Source organism: Adiantum capillus-veneris, chromosome 14 (genome assembly GCF_014529385.1).
Source record: "Adiantum capillus-veneris isolate H3 chromosome 14, ASM1452938v2, whole genome shotgun sequence".
NCBI classification, from domain to species: domain Eukaryota; kingdom Viridiplantae; phylum Streptophyta; class Polypodiopsida; order Polypodiales; family Pteridaceae; genus Adiantum; species Adiantum capillus-veneris.
In genome coordinates this window covers 128,722,211-128,740,050 of record NC_140944.1, presented here as the reverse complement: position 1 = coordinate 128,740,050, position 17,840 = coordinate 128,722,211, and the positions used below count along the sequence as shown (strand labels likewise).

General features: G+C 43.0%; 1 protein-coding gene across 2 annotated transcripts in view; it reads right to left on the bottom strand.

Moving 5' to 3' along the window:
- Nucleotides 1-668: 668 nt before the first annotated feature.
- The window catches only part of LOC147443109 (MLO-like protein 10), a 73,903-nt gene continuing 56,731 nt past the window's right edge, over nucleotides 669-17,840 (bottom strand). Inside the window, exons 6-15 of one of the 2 annotated variants that reach the window (XM_086529034.1) lie at nucleotides 8,347-8,441; nucleotides 7,271-7,345; nucleotides 6,931-7,019; nucleotides 6,631-6,680; nucleotides 3,216-3,256; nucleotides 2,861-3,034; nucleotides 2,696-2,731; nucleotides 2,064-2,131; nucleotides 1,902-1,962; nucleotides 669-1,287 (exon numbers count right to left, since the gene is read on the bottom strand). In XM_086529034.1, the coding sequence (XP_086385160.1) occupies nucleotides 1,096-1,287; nucleotides 1,902-1,962; nucleotides 2,064-2,131; nucleotides 2,696-2,731; nucleotides 2,861-3,034; nucleotides 3,216-3,256; nucleotides 6,631-6,680; nucleotides 6,931-7,019; nucleotides 7,271-7,345; nucleotides 8,347-8,441 (881 nt within the window). In that variant the 3' untranslated portion in view covers nucleotides 669-1,095. The remainder of the gene's footprint in view (nucleotides 1,288-1,901; nucleotides 1,963-2,063; nucleotides 2,132-2,695; nucleotides 2,732-2,860; nucleotides 3,035-3,215; nucleotides 3,257-6,630; nucleotides 6,681-6,930; nucleotides 7,020-7,270; nucleotides 7,346-8,346; nucleotides 8,442-17,840) is intronic. The other variant, XM_086529035.1, reaches the window with a different exon arrangement.

The window sequence follows — 17,840 nt, the reverse complement described above, 5'->3', positions numbered from 1 at the left end:
TCGCAGCTTTCCCCGAGAGTGTAGATTCAAACACTGATTGTTGATGGAGAGGAATCACTACCCCAGGATGATTCAATCCATAAGCTTTATTGAATTGGCGCAAATGTGCATCAGGGTCTTCTCTCGAAAGACCTCTAAACCGACTATACTTGATCTGAGGATGTGCCATCATCCCTTGCCCAACTGTACCTCCTCTCGAAAAAAGCTGTCGAACACTAGGAGCTGGGGACAGTGGCGGAGACACCCCCGGACTAATTACAGGAGACGGTGGTGGAGCAACCTGTGTGGGTGAGGGTGAACATAGGACACGAGAACATGACTGACTGCGTGGAGTACGCCTCGCCCGCTGCAACCGCCTACCACACACCGAGCTTGGTGATGGAGATACAGATTCCTCAGCCTACGTTGAAGTAAAAAAAAATTCATCCGAACCGCCTCTACTCCGACGTCTTCCTACAATTGGAACCACAGGGTCCAGCGGACCCTGCGACCTAGTGCGCATGCATATTCATCGCAGGTCGTCCATCACGCATCGTGGTCTCTAGATTTAATGGCTATTGTCCGCATAGCAGCAATAGGCATTACGAGAATGATTACCCGCAAACTGCCTTACATTATGTGAACATCAAACACATAGAAATAGGATAGAAGACAGTACACAGTACACAGGCACAAAACACCTCCTGCTTCATTCATATGTAATCCGAACGCACAGAGCTACACAGCAGATGTAATGGATAACATAAGGGTAAAATACATCAAAGACAGGTATGCCACCCATATACAACCGCTGCTCCAGCGTAGATCGGAAACGGTGCACACACTCCTCCTGACCCATGATATCTTGTGAAGAACTGCCGCCATAGCCGCTGCATGACTCCTGATCCGCAATGTCCAGACCTCCGCAGGACCGCAGGCCCGCATTGTGCGACTTATGCTGTAATACTTCAACCATATCAAAAGGAGATGGTTTGCAATTCATTTGTCTTTCTTTGACATTTAACAAGGCTACTTCTTTTAGCAATAGTGGAATTTCTAACAGCTACATGAATTCATTCAAAACATTGGCATATTAATTTTGGGTAGACAAGTTAGCTAGACACGACTAGTCATTTCCACGTGTGATACAGGTGGTGAGTATGATTGTCCAGGGTCTTGATTTTGATGATGATCTCTCAAAAATCCATCACTTTCATGGTGGATATTCTCTTTAGCTCGTTGGTGCCATTGGATGATGGCCGCTTGGATGTTCTTTTCAAACATACTCCGTTTTAGCTTTGTTCCCATCTGTAGACATCATATAGCCAAAATGCATGCATAAGTATAACCGCATAAATATGTTCTATATTAAAGTAACTTGCACAAAACAAACTAATTAAGTTCTATTCTCTCTATGGATTAGAAAACAATGAAGATCTTATATATAGTGTTAGCATGGTAGTGAAAAAAATATCTACAACTCTTATTAATGAAGGATGTTTTTCTCGTGATACCCAACACTAGAAAATCATCAAAGATATTGAATATTCCTATCAGTAACTGGTATTTTCCTATGATACCCAACTCAAGGAAATTATAAAAGATAGAAATCAATGCTCAAAAAATAGGTTAGTGTAATCTCACCTTCAAATTCTAAAATATACCTTTGAAGGTGAAAAACCCTATGAACCTTGGTAATCATAGTGTATTTTTGTCTAAATACCTCTTAATTTTGGCAAAGAACCTTTAATCTTTCTCACTTAAAATGTTTTCCAAGTTTTTATTTTTGAGCCTTGGTAACAATATACCATCACTGATTGGATAGCTAATTCATAGAATGACTACTTTTAAGCCAATATTATCACCCAAAATTCCACAACACAAACACTAGAGCAATGCATGCAAGAGGCTAGTAATTTGACCTGAGATACAATGGCATAGCTTGGCAATGTAACAAGTCCCAATATAACTTGCGATGCAAACCTGCATTTTCCATTGATGCACATAGGTAAGAAATAATCATGCATTTTTCACCATTCATTTTTGTATATGATATCATATTATAGGGAGAGCATGATTCTTACCCAACTATAAGTCGTACAATGAGCTTATACTTTTCTTGATTGACACAATTTTCACCGGAGAAGCTGAACTGGAAAACAAAGTTGACATATATATTACTAAGGAATTTTAGTGCAAAAACTATGCCATAGGATTGTGTTTTCTCTCACACACGTGAAAAAGGTTAAGGTTAAGTGTATTAAGTAATCACAAGAAGTTTTGGACAAATTCTCACAATTAAGTCCCACATTGTGACTTACCTCAACATCATGAGCTTCTATGAGGGAGGCACTGTATACCTAGCTAGATACAATTGGGGGTAGGGGACCGCCCTCACGGTGGGGGGGGGGGGGGGGGCGGTGGTCCCGTTCCCCAATCGTACCTAGCTAGGTATGCGCTGCCTCTCGATTAGAAGCTTGTCATGCTAATCATTGTAAGAAAAACACTAGAAAAGACTCCATTTTCCTACATGAGAAATTTTCTAAATCTTCTTGTGAATCTGCTAATTAGTTTGTGATTAAATCAATTACAAAGAACCCTCCACAAATGCTTAAGCACATGCTGGTTTTCCAATTTCAATTGAATCCCATTGCTTCATTTAATTATGTTTTTTGCATACTAGAAAATGACCCAGGGTTGATAAATAGGCTCTTACTGCAATCCAAAGTACGAAAGATACATCCAAGGCATTCTGCCAATAATAAAAAATCAACTTAGTAACAAAAAATATTTGGTGCAATGCAAAAACTAAATAATAGCCACCAAATATCTTCAACGTACATGACAATTAATTGGATGTATGATTATCAATGTGGCAAACCTGAAAAAGTATGAAGTGAATGCACCAAAGGGTGAAACGCGTGCGGTTAAACCAGAAAAGGTCATCACTTGGCTTTATGTTTGGAACACCCAATGTCAAAGCGTGTGCTTGTTGATATCGAAGTGCCATACTGGTTATGACAAATTGCAATTTTGTGCCCACTATCAAAACTAGCTGCTCATGAAAACAAAATTAATAGAGAAAAAAGATCATAGAAATCCGTCTTCTAAAAAAATCATTTGCATCACTAATCTTAGAATTTTTCATCTAAACAAGTCATTTGAGTCACTAACTTTGACCAAAAAAATGACATCAAAGCTTAATAGAACATCAAAAACTCATGTTGTATACTTACAAGCAAAGCAATGAAGGCTGTCCAAAGCTTGGTTTCCCACCCTATGCATGCAAAGAAGAAAAGACAAAGAAAATCAATCAAGCATATATTTGTTTATATACAAATAACCTTTATTGGACAAATTCTATTGTGATTCTATCATACACTAGTAATGTATGAGTATAGGGCAATATATGTAATATATATATGGCAAAATTAAATAATCATCAAACAAAAAATTGGTAAACACATGAGTCATGAACAATTGATCACTCACATCTCACATTAAGACTCTTCCACATATTTAGAAAATTTTGGGCTATGCAATAAGCTCAAAGGAAGTACAAGATCGGACTCTAGACCCTAAAGTTTAAACATAACAAAAAACCCTTAATTTCAACTTAAATAAGCACAAAGTTGCAAATGATAGTAGATAAAAAACTATGAATAGATGTGACAGAGAGGAGGACCTATCATGCTTTGGTGGCTCAAATCATCTACCAATGTAATCAACATTAATTGATGTGCAAGATATCTTGAATGTCAACATTCCATCCATTGTAAGAAACCGTTCACAAGGCATACATAACACAAGAAGCTTTGCTAGCCTCACAAAGATATGAGTGTCAAATTGCAATAAGAACTTATGAGAAAGACCCTCACACTAAACCATCTGGTAAGGCTAACCAAGCTAAGTGTCTCGCAATTCAAACTCAAAGAATGATACCCTAGAATTAATAAATTCCAAGGAAGGATCTCAAAGGGGTGCGCCTACAAAATTCTCAATATCATGTGTGAGCAGAGCCTAATAAAAAACCTCATTTACACATTTTGTGATTGGAATAAAACTACCCTCTTTCTTCATAAAATTGTTAAAAAATAAATAAATTGAATTAAAATACCCCTCATATAAGTGGAAAACTATAGCTCATACATAGAAGCCGTTGTGGAAGCTCTAGGCTTTGGGCCTCTCCTATGTTAGCTGGTACATGTACTGGGTGTTGGAATCCAGTCAGAGCTCCTATTCAACGATAGAATTGTGGGCTCTTTTGACGTCATAAGGTCTATTGAGCATGGATGCCCTCTCGCCCCCCTGCTTTTTGCCATAGGATCACATCCTTTAATCACGATGCTCGAAGCTAGTGTGCAACGAGGGGAGTTGCAAGGCCTTGCTTTACCAGGAAATAGAAAACTCCTAGCAAAACTTTTTGCAGACGATTCTCTCCTCTTCTTGAAGCCGTGCCCCTAGGTCCTCAGAAAAGCTTTGGAGGTTGTACGAATATTCTCGGTAGCTTCGGGGTCCCAGTGTAATATAGAGAAGTCAAGGCTGATCTCCCTATCGGAAAATGACTCATTTGACCCGTCTGACTGGTCAGGGGAGATTGTCACAAAAGGGAATATCGTCAAACATCTAGGAGCCCCCTTGGGGGTGGACATAACTCACAAGCAAAGATTTGAGTGGGTGCTTGAAAAAATCAAAACAAAAATAAGTGGGTGGGAGTATTCTCTTCTCCCATTCCCAAGTCTGATAAAAGTGATAAATGCCTTGATGATTCCTTACATTGGCTTCACTAGTCCGCTTCTCAAGATGTCTAAGTGTCACTAGAAAGAGTTCTTACAACCAGTAAAAGGAATTTTATGGAAAAACAACACAAAATCCTCCAGGCCATGGAAATGAGCCCTTTGGGAGTCAGTTGCTCGGTCGGTGAATCAAGGAGTCCTCGGAATTATCAACCATGTGGCCCATGCAGAAGCTTGTTGCACCAAATTTGTTGTTTCCTTGGCTAAACAGGATCAAGTTTGGGCTGTCATGATCAGAGATATGATAGAAGCAGCTAAACTTGGCTCGAAAGGTGGAAAGTGGAGAGGGGTGGAGGTTCATGACAAACTGTTAGCCGCAACGTGGTCTACCCTAAGACTGGGGGGTAGCTCAAGAGAATTGGTAAGAAAATGCAATAGAGTAGCAGGTGTCTTAAAGTGGGGGGAAGAAACCAGATACTTCAAGAACTCCATTTTGCATTGGTCCCCCTGGATTTTCAAAGTTGTATATCTGCCAAAAATTTCCTATTGGATTGAGATAGCCATGAAGCTAAATAATAAGGGTCTGAATCAACTTGGGCACTTCTAGGACAGTGACAACAAGAGTTGGAAAACCATTGACCTTCTGGTTATCCAGCAACTTAATAGCTTGGAGGTCTTGCTTGTCCACAAAGTGATGAAAGAGCTTGACAATATAGTGATGCCAATCTGTGATTAGGATTTTGACTGGAATGCCTAGAAATGGCCCAAGAGCAGTCTCTTATGGAAACCCCTTCCTAAAGGCATTTATCAGACAATGATGCATAAGAAGAATTGGTATATGCCCCTTAACAAGTTATGGAAAAAACAATGGCCGGAGGAAAGGTGGGAGCAAGTAATGGAGAACATCTGGAAGCCAAATGTTTTGCAGCACATGAAGGTTTTTTTATGGAAGGTAATTTGGGGTGCTCTATCAACGGGGGTGAAGATTGAGGAGAGAGGGATTGGGTCTTATCAATGCTTGGAGTGCACGTTGTATAGTGAAGATCTAGCCCACCTATTCATGGAATGCCCAACTATCAAAGGGCTTGTAGGGAAAATATGCAAGTGGGTCCAAAGAACATGGAAAATTAGTTTTTTCAAGATTGACCTATTCCTTCGAGGTAAGAATTTAGGTAGTCCCACCCTCCTCATCAGCACTCAAATAGTCAGATACTTCTTCTTACATAATGTATGGTAGACAACGAACCGCCATGTGTCTGAAGGAGGTTTTGAGGTGGCAAGCTTCGTAGAAATTATACAAGAAAGCAAAGTGCTAATATGGACGCTCGGGCACAAGAAACACTCTGAGGTTTGGTCTAGGACTACTTGTTCCTTGTTGTCAGCAGATGGAATGGCTAGAACGGGGGAAAATCTTGGCCATCGGTAAATAAAAGATCTCAGAAAGACAAGATAATGGACCTTGTGTATCAAGGATGAGGGGGGAGGTTGGTAGGGGTGGTTGCCCTGATAGCCGATGTAATTTTGGTCCCTGGATGATGTCATGGCTCAATAAGAATATGACAAGACCTTGTAATTTTTTGGGTTAATCAATATAATTCACTCACAATTGTGAGTTTTGCAAAAAAAAAGGATATACCCTTCTATCAAGCGCACATGACTCACCTACATACTTACATGGTACACCTTCCGAGAAAAGACACAACCATTCCCTGATATCTTGACTCAGCAAACAACAATCCACCTACCATTAGGCAAGAGCGACATGGAGGCATTGACACCAATGAAACTCACAGGGCAGAAGACAGCATACATGTACAAATTCAGGCCCTATCATGCTCGATATTCTACTCTATTATAGAATATTGGGCCTATACTTGTTAATCAATCTGAGAATATGCAAGCCTATTTCACTTACCTTCTACATTCACCAATAACCATATGCACGCAAACAACCATAGTGCTGGACTGCAAAACAACACAAAATACTATGTTATACAAATATCATGTATGTATGTATCAAAGAAACATCAATGTAGTAACATGAGCACACGAATACTCATTTTAGAGACTCTCTCTCTCTCTCTCTCTCTCTCTCTCTCTCTCTCTCTCTGTGTGTGTGTGTGTGTGTGTGTGTGTGTGTGTGTGTGTGTGTGTGTGTGTGTGTGTGTGTGTGTGTGTGTGTGTGTCTTCCGCTACAGTGAAAACTTGATCAAACCTGATGCCGACAACGTGTTGGAAATCATCCTGCAAGGATCTCCTTATGTACTTGTGAAAATTGAAACTTAAATGTCCTGGTGTGTGACTCTGTTTCATTTTCATCAAAATAAATTGATTAGGATTTGGGAGTTTGGCGAGGAAGAGAGAGAAAGAGAGAGAGAGAGAGAGAGAGAGAGAGAGAGAAAGAGAGTTTCAACTCAATAGAATGCACACATATAGCTCAAGATCGACTTCTTTCAAACATATATCCTAGAATTCTCTCTCTCTCTCTCTCTCTCTCTCTCTCTCTCTCTCTCTCTCACACACACACACACACACACACACACAAAACAATCTACCATGATGAAGCCATTACGAAGGGTGATATAATCTGTCTCGCTGACAGGATGAAAGAATTGGCGAAAGAAAGCAACCTGCATGAAAATTCCATAATCTCTCTCTCTCTCTCTCTCTCTCTCTCTCTCTCTCTCTCTCATTATGAATTCTTGAGTTGAAGACTTGTGAACAGATACAAATCGTCACTCCCCACCCATCTCCCAAGACACCTTGAAGATCTATTCACACTTGTTGGTCGTGCTTATTAATCTAAAAATTTGAGGAAATTTGAAAAATACCTCTCAAATTTCAAAGACTCTCAATATACCCTTGTATCAATCTTAGATAAATTGCTCCATAGTTTAGTATTTTTTTACAATAGAGATCTATCTTTAAGTTTCACATAGATGAGAATTCTCACCAATAGAGGCATTTGTGTATACTAGGAATAAGCTATTTCAACTTGAGAGCCCACAATACCATCCAAATCCTAGTTCTATAATATACAGCTGAGGAAAAATCAATCTTCCCACAAAGAGTTACAAAAAGGAAAGCATTTGCAAATGTTTGTCACACTAATGAGGGGTATTTTGGGAATTTAGAATTGCCAAAATTCAACAATATTTAAGGATTTTTTGGAAAACGATAAGGGAACATAGTTTGAGATTTTTTCCAAAATTCAAGGGTATTTGTAGATAGCAATTTATAAGGATCGCTTTCTCACATCAGTCTAACCGTGTAAATGCAATTAAAAGGATAACGACTCTCAATTATTCTTGAATGGCTATTTAAGTGCAACCATATAGGAAAATGCTAGAAAGAGATTGACATGCTTGTGTGAGCATGATGTAAGTGTCTTATAATACCGAACGGTGTTTAAAGAGCATTTACATCCCACTTTCTAATTTCCAAAAGGGTGAATGAAGTGTTGAAATAACCCAAAGATACATGTAATTAGCTCTTTTTATTGGGATTTATGATTTATTATTACTATTTAATTATAATCATTACTCTCATGCCGATGATGTTTTCAACAAAAGATGGTTTAAGACATTCTAATGCAAATGGATGTCTAAAATAGTCCACTTTAAGAACATACCACATAGGGTATGATTGGCTTTCGCATCCATCCCGCTGGTATCGGTAGGCGAGACCTAACAAATGTTGTATCCTTTGCAAGTCTGATGTCTCCTCCTGGAAAATATAAGTTAAGCATTAGGAAGAGAGTGGGGTGTAGGAGGGCCTCTTTATTTAGAAGTTTAAGGAATTCAAACATTTAGTATTAAGAAAGTAATCAAAGGACATCATTTGAACTCAAATAGGCCAAACGGCTAGTTTATTTAAATTCAAATTTCTCCCCAAAAATAAAATTCTAAATCTAGCAGGTAAAACTATATCATGTAGCATATCTATGGAAAGAGATCGACACATAGATTACCGATATATAATCTCCACTCAAATCAAAGATCATATGTGGGATTTATGGAAGGCCAAAAATCATTAAATTGTCCACCTCCTTTTTGGAGGGAAAAGTGCATCCTTGGACCACTCTTACACATCTCTTACACACCCACCATTCTTACACACATGGCACACACCTATTTGTTAAAATGTTAATTACCTCCATAAACTCATGGAAAATAAAGAGACCCTCCTAAACCCCATCCTCTTCCTAATGATGCAATCTTTTTTATCTCTTCAACTGAAAAATGCACCACAAAAAAAAAATTGATATAACTCACGAGGACTATGTGATACATACTTTTATTAGGGGCATTATACATAGAGAATGCACCCTCATGTTTAAATGAAACAAGTACCTTCCTAGCTAAAGTTAGAAGCATTTATTGTATTGAGCATATGAAGATAAGAATGGACATATAATTATTTTTACCAATATCACGTAATTCATTGTTCAAATTTCGTAGGTTCTCTAAATCATGAAAAGGTCCTATGGCGGCACATAAGTTAATATTTGTCTTCTAGAGATGAGTTATTTGAACAAGGCAAGGGATCATCATGGGTGTGTGTATTATTTTTTGCATGCATGAATTAAACGGCAGCTTATTTAACTTCATAGGGTAACCAAGTTAGTCTATGTTTCAAATAGAAAGACAAGTAGAGGAATATTACATGGATGTTCAAATAGAGACTAAATTTCACCAAATTATTTAAAAAGCACCAAACATAGAGTCACAAGACCGAAATCATAGCTAAAATTTAGAACATTGGAGAAGAAAAGCAGTGCATTACACTAAGGATAAACATGCACCTTTATTGGTTACCCTTGATGATGCCAGAAGTGTTAGTGAAGAAAGATGCAGACATTGAAAATATCAAAAAGTTGATATCTATATAGTCATTCCAAGGGGAAAACAAACAAAGCATCATATCCATTAGTCCTTGTTTTCAAAATGCAAAGAAATTCCCCCATATGATTGGTGTAATTGCTAGGATGACATCTTAAAAATGAAGGAAAAATCTTCTCAAAAAGGCATCCTTTACACCAGACTTCGTAGTTTAATCACCTTAGAAGGAAAAGTTATATGAATAAGGAAAATTCTAGTTGACTTCATTGCTTCCATATACTATAATCACCTTAGAAGGAAAAGTTATATGAATAAGGAAAATTCTAGTTGACTTCATTGCTTCCATATACTACAAATTAGGTTGTGTTCACTGTTATTAGAAATCTAGGAAAGAATACTATCAACCAATAAATAGATACCAAAATTAACCAAAAAAATGATTATGGAAACAAATCAAAAACATCACCATCTATATATCATGATGAGTATGTACTCAAAAAAATATGAACCCCAAAAGGGCCCTTTAGCTTAAGGGGTGATTGAGCATGGACCAATAGGAAGACGGTGGTGGCCACACTATACCCTCTAAATGGTAGGGTAGTAGGGGGAGTCTGGGGGCCTATTTGTTCCCCTAATTATAGATTTTTCCCCTAGAAAGAGACGAAGAAGAAGAAGAAGAGAATATCAACGTCGTAGGAAACTAAACCAAGAGACCTTAAATATCTATCTGATGAGCCGAGTTGAACTCAAAACCTGTTACTAAAGAGGAAAATGGAATAACTACCACACTTGGGTGATAGAAAGGCTATACCATTTTCCTCTTTTTATTAGCACACACACACACACACAAACGCACCAGAGAAGAAGAGAATATTAACATCGCAATAGGAAACTATCTCAAGAGACCTTAAATGAGGAGAGTTAAACTCAAAACCTATTATTTAAGAGGGAAATGGCATAGCCAATCTACCACACTAGGGTGATAGACAGAGAAGGGGGAAAAGCGGGGTGCGGGGGATAGGGTGGCTTTCCCTCCATTTTCATGGGCATCCGTAAAGTAACCCTAAACTTTTTTTTAAAAATGAAAATCTCTAAATCTCATTTTTCACTCTTTGTCCACACTATTTGCATCTACACTTGCAATGGTACATTTCCTTACTCCTTTTGACCGCTTGGTAAAGAAGGATGAAGGCATTGTCTCCTCTATGTGCAAATAGTCCCCTATTCAAAAGTACACATCCTTGTTCTAAGCCTTCTTGCAAGATTGACCTTAAGTGGTAAAGGAAAAACATTCTTAGTAATTTCTCTCTCCCTTAAAGCATCCTTAAGGAGACCATATAACGCAATTTAGTCCTTAGTACTAATTCCCACTTCATCACAAGCTTTCTGCACATCAACATCGCTCACAAGATTTGAAACTTTTCACATCACCTCCTTTGTAACAACATTGTTCAAATGTTTTGCATTTGGTGCTCGTAGAAGGGCTACAATATCTGATTTCTTAAGACACAAACTCAGCAAATGGATGTGATCTGCCTGTCTGTGGCCACCACACAGCTCTTGGATAAAACTTCTACAAGAAGGGACAAAAACATTACCATAGAAGAAACTTAAAGCACAAATTTGAGCATACCAAAATGCACCTTGTAGTTGTAACCCTTCTTTTTTTAGCACCACCTTTGGGGGCTAAAGTCTCTAAGCTCCTCTTATGTTCCCTTGTACCTAAGGGCATCTTTTTAAGATGCAGGATCTTATCTTGAAGCTTGGAAATCTTAGCATCCTTCTCTTCCACCTATAGATTAAGAGTTTTTACTTCCTCCTTTGCATGAAAAATCCTTTTGCGCAATCCACTAGTGGTATGGGAAAGAAGTTGGCATTGATGCAAAGGCCATTGTGCGCTATGAGCTCCAATAGTCGACAATTGATTGCAGTATCCAAGAAGACCTTGCTCCCTTCTACCTACATACTGAAAGAATGAAGCAAGGCTATTGAATGTTGGATACACATTGATGGCTAGATCATTAGTATAGAGGCAACAATGCACCCAAAGGTCCACATTGGTGTGACCTTCAACATGGCATTGTTGTGCAGTTTGCAAGTAATGATGCGTTGATGGTGCTGGCAGCCGAACGTGTAGAGACATCGTTTTCAAACTTGGTGATCTTGTTGTGGATGGGAGATTTGTAATGTCACTTAACTCCATGGCGAGGGGAATAAAAATGGCCTCAAGCAAGAGAGTTATGGAGGGACTTTAGCTATCATCCACGCGAAGCTTGCTATTGTTGCACACACACCCGTCGCCATCGCTGCCCTCCCTACCCTCGTGTAGCCTCATCTCCCCTCACCTCCTACGTGCAACCTCTCAGCCAGCCCCTGCGTGCTCTGCCCTGCGTGGCGCAACCCCCCGCTTGTTCTCAATGTGATGCCCCCTCGTCCACACCTGCAACATCCTGCCAACCCCTGCCCCCTTGTGCTACCTACAGGTCCCACCACCCCCCCACGCTCGCCTCGTGCTACCTGCAGCAACCTGCCAGCCCCCCTCCTCACTCGTCTCTCACTCCTCTTACCCTCCTCACACGTCCCTTTCTCCCTCTTCATGACGTTAGCCTCCCTATTCACTCAATTCAACTCACATTGAGTAACGCCCTCGACCACCCTCTCAACACCAGACATAGAATGGCGGCTTCTGCTCCACCTCAAAGGGACTCCACTGAAGCCCCCCCGCTGCTCACTACGGAGCCGACCCTTTGACTTGCTCTTTTGCCAGAAGAGCAAGCGAGCTTGATGGCCGAAGTGGAGCGCTTGCAAGCCACTTTGGTTATCTGTAAGATCATTCACACTCGGCCTAGTCGGGGTGAGGTTCGAGATTTACTACAGGTCCGTCTTCTCTCCGATGTGGGCAAGATCACGGATGTCTAGATCCTCAGGAGAGGGTACTACCAGGTAGAGTTCGAGTCTGTAGATATGACAACCAAGGTGATTTTGATGAGCCCACTCGACATCTGAGCAGCTCGAGATTATTTTCAACGATGACATCATGGTTTTGAACCTACTACAAATGTGCTCGAGGAGGAGGCAGACTTGCCGATTTTGGTCTGTTTCCTAGGATTGAGGAGAGAGTACCTCCCTCTTCTCCCCAGGATTGGTTCCATGTTCGGGACAATTTTGGAGTCTCCTCCCACTACAGCTTAATTTGTGGCCAAGGACGCAAGTTTACCTATTGTGTAGGTTCTTTTTTGCGAGACACACTCGCTCCCCAAGGTGGTACTACTGCTTCGGGTGACTGGGGCATGGATCATACAGAGTGTGGAGTATTCGGGTCTCACGAATAGTTGGAGTATTCGGGTCTCATAAATAGTTGGAGTATTCGGGTCTCCCAAACAGTGTTTCATTTGCAGGCAGATGGGCCATTTGTCAAAGGCTTGTCCTCGCAGGAGACCTAGACCCACAGCGCATGCGCAGCCTCCCAAGGCTGAGCAAGCCAAGCAGCCAGATTCACAGGACACACAGGCTGGTACCTCGACAGAGACCAGTGATCAAACAAGTGACGGTTGGCAGTAGGTGCCTAGCCACTGTCGACAGGGGTGGGCTTGTTCCACTGCTCCCCCTGGTGGCCGACCTTCTGTAGCTCAACAGCACTGGGTTCCGACTCGAAACCGTTTTGACCCCCTTCAGCAGGACCCGCCTGAGGAGGCCCCGCCCACTTCAACTCCTCCACCACCGCCTCCTCCTTCCTCAGATGCTACCACTCTGCCTATCCCGCCTCCTCCCCCACCTCCACACTTGCCTCATGTCCCTCCTCTCTCCCCAATGGGGCTCACAGCCTCATCTCCTGAACCCTCCTCCACTCCTCCTCAGGCGCAAGGTTGAGGACACGCTTTTGCCATGAGGCGTTCTCTTGCTAGTGCTTTCACTACGATCTGTGTGGATCCAGAGGGACAGCACCACTTGAGGCGGCCTTTTTTGGTGCAGGCCTCTCTCTTTGCAGCAGTCCCTCAAGGTTTTGACATATCAAGACACTGGGACTTCTTCAACTATAGCTTCACTCGGTTTTTGGGTGACTCTTCTCCTGACCTGGACGAGGCTAGCTTTTGAGTCCACGTCCTCTTTCTTGCAGCTAGAGGCATTGAGGCTCTAGACACAGCAGTGGGTTTCTCCTTTCCGCTGTGTGATAGGGATCTTAGCGAGTGGACAGCACACAGTCCTTGACTGCTCCAAATTCAAGCTACTGAGTTCTCACACCACACAGTGGACCTAGGGGTGACAGATCTGATGCAGACACTTTGGTGGCCTTTGGCCAAGTTCGGTGTGACGCCTCCGGATGCAGTGGGTTGCAGACACATTGTGGCGCACTTGTTTGCTGACACTCAATGTCCTTGTCATGTATTTGTGCATGAGGATTCTCGGACAAAGGATGGGACCTTTGGAATGCATGCTCTGCTTGGGCCTGGGCAAGACAGTCACTTCTTTCGCACTTTTCTAGAGGTCGTTCGGATGTGGAGTACTCCCCACCCAAACCGGTTTCAAAGATAGCGAGGTTGGCTGTTGCGGCAGCATCTCTTTTCTCTCACTAACTCCATGAGAATCATCTTATGGAATGTGCAGGGATTAGGGCCCCAGTTTCAGCATCAGAGGGGTCACTTGCGTGTAAGGAGCTTTAGAGATGCCTTGTGGGTGGTGAGATTGACATTATTATGGTACAGGAGCATCATGTTTGTGAGAGCCGCACTCAACGATGTGGTCAGATTTTGCATGGACGATATGAGACATTTTGGTCAGCTACTTTTGGACCTGGAGGCATCCAAGGTGGAGTATGTATGACTATTGTGGACTCTTTGCACCATGCCATTGTGGACAGAGGGATTATTGTGCCAGGAAGGGTTGAGTGGATCACAATGCAGGTTTAGGGTTTCCTCATGGGCTTCCTGAATATCTACGCGCCCAATGTGGCGAATGTACGTGCAGAGTTTTGCTCTCAAATTGTTGAGGCTCTGCCGCATGCAAAGCAATGGTGCATTGGGGTGACTTCAACATGTTGGAGGATCCCTCTGACAGGATTGGAGGTAGCCATCTACTGTGTATGGAGTTGAGCTGGCAGCTTGGGAGAGGTTATGTATAGCTCTACGGGTTTCAGATGTGTGGCAACATTCTAGATTTGTGAGGCCACCTGACAGCTTCCTACCCTTTTCTCGTTCGGACCATAGAGTGGAAGGAGTGAATCTATCTCAGATCGATCGCTCTACACTAGTGACCACTTCTGTGACTCAGGTGGGTCAGTTTGCATCCTGCCTGGGATCTCTTTTTTGACCATGCACCAGTGATCCTCATAGCGACAGAGATACAGAGGAGGGGGAGTACAATGCTAAGCATCCTAGAGAGTGTCTTCCTAGACTCTGCGCTCAAAGAGCGAGTGGTGACCCTTTGGACAGAGGGCTTAGACTTTCAGGACTCTCCTGTTGACAGAGTGGCCTCTAGACTTGCTCAGCTTAGTCGACTATTTCTCCAAGAGTCTTCCACTCGCCTGGCTGCAGCGAGAGATGAGGAGCAGTGTCTCCAACCCGGTGTTTCTTCCTTGCAGGGGATGCATGAGAACATCTAGACAGTCCTTGGTTGGAGGAGCAGTTGCAGCAGGCTCGCAAGGAGCTCGCCAGCACAGAGGAGAGGTGCCATGAGTTTGCTTTCTATCGACAGGCATCTTAGTGGACCCAGGTGGGTGACAGAGTGACAGACACTTTCTTTGAGGCAGTGGGACCCCGACATACGCATGCCAAGGTTATCTAGTTGAAGAGGCCCGATGGGTCCGCTGTTTTAGAGCCAAAGGACATGCATGCAGTTGCTATTGATTTTTACCATGATCTATTGTCTGCAAAGCCCTTGTCAGAGCGTCAGGATGAATGCAGAGAGCAAGTGTGGGCACAAATGCCTTATCTTGTGACTAAGGAGATGCGCTAGAGACTTGAGCTGCCTCTTTAGCTCGAGGAGCTACACGCGACCCTTAGAGAACTTCCCCATGGTAGCTATCTAGCTGAGGATGGTTTGACTCCCATCTTTGTCTTGGAGTACTGGGACTTGTGTGGCTTAGATCTCTACAACCCCTTTCAGTACATCCTGCACACAAGAGAGATGCCTGACAGCATGAGTGAGGGCCTGATTTACCTCATTCCCAAGGAGGGTGGCTCCTTGGATGAGATTCAATAGTGGCAGCCCAACACCATCCTTAACTCAGCCTACAAAATTCTTGCCAAGGCTTTAAGTTGAGGATTTAGCCACTCCTAGAGAGAATTATACACAGGACATAGACAGGTTTTGTCCACGAGTGTAGTATCCTAGACAACATCTTTACTTTTTGGGAGGCTTCTGCCCTTGCATGGCTCTGTGGTGAGGATCTAGTGATACTTCTTCTCGATTTTGAGAAATCCTATGATAGAGTTGACTAGGACTTTTTGGAATTCTTGGATCAGAGGTGTGTCAACTTTGTACAGACGGGCACACAGCTAGGTACTTTTGTCTCAGGAGGTAGAAGTGACCGTTCCATGATCACACGTTTGGTCAGACAGGGCTGCTCTCTTGCCCCCTTCCTCTTTCTGTTCTATGATGATGCGATGAGCTGGTTTTTGGTTTCACAGCAAGTTGGTCTACATGGCTTAGCGCTCCCTATCTGGGGAGATGAGCTACTGGATGCTGAGTTTGCAGACGACTCAGCCTTGTACTTGGATGGCCAGGAGGCCAACCTTCACAGATGTGATAGGTTATTCAGACCTTTTGTTGTGCATCAGGCACACTGATCAACTGGAGAAGGACAGTGGCTTTCTCAGTTGGTAGTGCTCCTACGCCTAATTGGATGCCAAGTGAGGATTTCAGCTAGATTCCCCCAGGGACTATAGCTTGATACTTGGGCTGTCCAGTTGCTTGGACTTGTCTCCAGAGCAATAGATTGCTCCCCTTCTTCTGCCCATTAGGAGGAAGTTGTTACATTGGAGCTCCACACGACTTTCTCTAGCAGGCAAAGTTGTAGTGGCCAACCAGGTTTTGTTGCCTACTAGGTGGTACATCACTTCTTCTTGGATCTTTTCTAGTTCTTGCATCAGCCAGGTAGAGAGGCTGATCAAGAAATTCCTTTGGTTAGGGTGCGACACTCAAATAGCCCGGGCCAAAGTGCCATGGAAGGTCATCACTCTACCTTGTTCTCGGGGGGGGGGGGGGGGGGGTTGGGGGTCATAGATTGAGCACAGCAGAGCAGAGCAAAGCCCTTCTTTGGGAAGTTTTTTGTTAGAGGACTACTTCCAGGGGAGGAGCCCGGGAAGGAGTTTTTTCTTCAGCGGCTTAGAGCTAGAGTGCCTCAGGCTAGAGGCCCTTGGATACCTTCCAACATATGGATTTTCACAAAGATGTGCAGAGTTGGCCTGAGCAGGAGACTAGAGGACCATTTTGCTGTGAGCCTTCTTTGATCCTGGGAACAGTTGCAGAGACTCTTGGAGCCGCACCAACCTACTTGCATGGAGGAGCACCTAAGATAGTCCCTTGTTTGGAACCCCATGGTCATCACTCAGAGAGGCCACTTGGTTGGTAGTAGGCCTCATGTTTCCTAGGGTCCCATGGCAGAGGGTCCAGTCACCTGACTGGCTACAGTTCTTAGGCTTGTCAAAGGAGCTTCAAAGCATCCAACTACAGGACATGAGAGGGGTGCATAGCATGTGTCAGGACATCACAAAGGCAGTACCAGTTGAGTGGCTCATGCCTCTCGAGTCAGAAGCGCCCAGATGGATGGGGGCCTTCACGCGACTTGAGGTTCTCATCACAGTTTGGGCTTGCTCAGAGACTGTTCCCTCCCTGTTTTTTGAGCTGCATGGTGAGGGACGCTTACACTGAGTTTCAGTAGAGGCCCGACAAGTGGCAGAGTGTTGTTTTCAGAGGATCCGAGTGGTGGTCATTTGTGGGAGGATTTGTGTCATAGATCCTGACCCAGCCACTCTTGCAATTGGCCACTGGAGGCTCTGGGCTTGGGAGTGTTGTCCACTGGTACGAGTGCAGTGGAATCCTTGGGAGTGGTTTTGGAGGGAACCTTTCTCCTCAACCGACCACCCAGGTGTCCCTTTCTTTCAGTACACTCTTCATCTTGGACGTCACATACTGGCAGCACGGAGAGAGGCTTGTCGTGCTGCAGCACCTCATTGGCAGCAAAAGGGTCTCACAAATCATCTCTTGTCAGCTTTTTGGGCGAGGTTGTAGGACTCCAGCCAGCCGTAGTGAGTCACTTTGTTCCAGTGGTTGGTTGCACATCGGG